This window comes from Salvia miltiorrhiza, chromosome 3, assembly GCF_028751815.1.
Source record: "Salvia miltiorrhiza cultivar Shanhuang (shh) chromosome 3, IMPLAD_Smil_shh, whole genome shotgun sequence".
Lineage (NCBI taxonomy): Eukaryota > Viridiplantae > Streptophyta > Magnoliopsida > Lamiales > Lamiaceae > Salvia > Salvia miltiorrhiza.
Window position 1 is genome coordinate 6,860,965 of NC_080389.1, and position 1,845 is coordinate 6,862,809.

Consider the following 1,845-nt stretch of genomic DNA (forward strand, 5'->3'; position numbering starts at 1 on the left):
AATTTTGGTTTAGATACCAAAAGTTAATATATATGGATGCGTTAGATGCCTAAAATTTCTACATGACTTAAACTGATATATTAAATGATATAGTTTGATGTATAAATGACTTGGTATTAACTAGCTTAATTCTTCACTGAAAATTGACGATTGTGCCAAAAATATGAAACCAAAACAATTAACAAGCAGAATTTCCAGTTCATGTGCAAAAAAATAAAATTAGGTGAAATTTGGTATATCTAGGCACTGCACCGTTGCCCCTCTTCACTCTTGTTAGCGACAGGAGAGACTAAACTTTCGACGTAGAGATTCGTTGGAAAGGAAGGTTTAAGTTTCTTGATCCGTGAAAGCACATCATCATCCTGTGCTGGATCGTCGAGCTCAAAAGTCGAACCACGAACTAGCCGAATCTCCACATCGTGGAGTGCGCTGAATGGGGCTACTGGTGGAAGAATTTCACAAGGCTCATAAACAACAACATCCCTCACTTTCACCCAACAATCTTGCTTCATTACCCACACATCCGAATGCCCTCTCTTATTATAACAAACCACGCTAAGGCACCCCTCGTTGACGCTCAACGACAGCGTCGACTCACATGGCAGCTCCATCACTCCGAACTCCTCGCTCTTCAAGTCGAAGGTAGCAATGTTGGCAGCGTACCATCCGCCACTCTTCCTCAGCCAGTGAAGCTTCCCGCTCACAAACTCCGCCTTACCATTTATTAATTCCAAATCGAAATCAGGATACTTAGATACTATTTTCCATGAATTTGTGTTTGAGCAATAAAGTTTACCCACCATCCCTTTAGGACTAAACAAAACAACAAACACCTTGTGTGCATCGCTCGATTCGTCCCAACCGAATCCGTAAGAGACAATGGACCAACTCATATTATCCTTCACGAATTGTGGTAATTCCTTGGAGATTCTGGTAGCAGGATTCCACAATATAAAACGCCCTTTATGGAGATTAATGGAGCAGCAGACCAGCCCATTACAGCAACCCACGATAAGAACCGGGGGCCTCGGCAGTAAATCATCGAACAAGTTCAGAGGCTTGTTCTTAACAAGCCTGTGATGGGCAAAAGATGCGTTTTTGGACGAAGTTTGCAGGTGGGTTTTGATGAATCGGTCGCTTCCAATCAACCAACGCCATGATTTCGAAACGCATCGGAATTTCAAGAGCGATGCCACCGGAAGTCTTGACAGTATTTCTTCGACGATTTCTTTAGGAAAAAGGAGAGATAGCTCGCCGCCGTCGGTATCCATAGCTGACACGCAGAAGATAAGCGCTCTTCGTGCGAAGGAAGGAAAATATGAAAATATTATTTCAAAAACTAATCCAAACTTATCTCTTAAAACATCAAATTAACCTCCGTATTTAAAGGTTGAAACAAGCACTAAACTATTTCAACACAACTAGGAAACCAAAGCTAAATAGGAAAAAATATTAAAATTCAGAAAAGAGATATGCATTGAAAAGTGTATATTTACTATGTATCAAATACATTCCGTCGAAACAAACTATAAACTATTCTAACCCAATCAGGAAAATAGGATAAAATATTAAAAATAAGAAAGGGAATATGGTTAGATACTTGTGCCCCACACCAATAGCGCAGGCCGCGGCTCCGTTTGAAGTGATTTAACAAACTTATTCTAAAAGAGTACTGCTAAACGCACATAATATGTGTGCACATAATGCCCTCCAAAATTTATTACCTAATTTAAATTATTATTATTATTAAATTACCCTTAAGTTATATTGAAATTTTTCATAAGATATTTTTTCTTTTATTAACTTCAACAATTTTGGAAACAAATTCTTGGTATATATGGCCAC

General features: G+C 38.9%; 1 protein-coding gene across 1 annotated transcript; it reads right to left on the reverse strand.

Annotated features, from left to right (window-relative positions):
- Positions 1-205: 205 nt before the first annotated feature.
- Positions 206-1,332, reverse strand: LOC131017265 (F-box/kelch-repeat protein At3g23880-like). The gene has a single exon (XM_057945996.1). The coding sequence runs from the start codon at positions 1,269-1,271 to the stop codon at positions 240-242; it is 1,032 nt and encodes a 343-aa protein (XP_057801979.1). The 5' UTR covers positions 1,272-1,332; the 3' UTR covers positions 206-239.
- Positions 1,333-1,845: the final 513 nt, after the last annotated feature.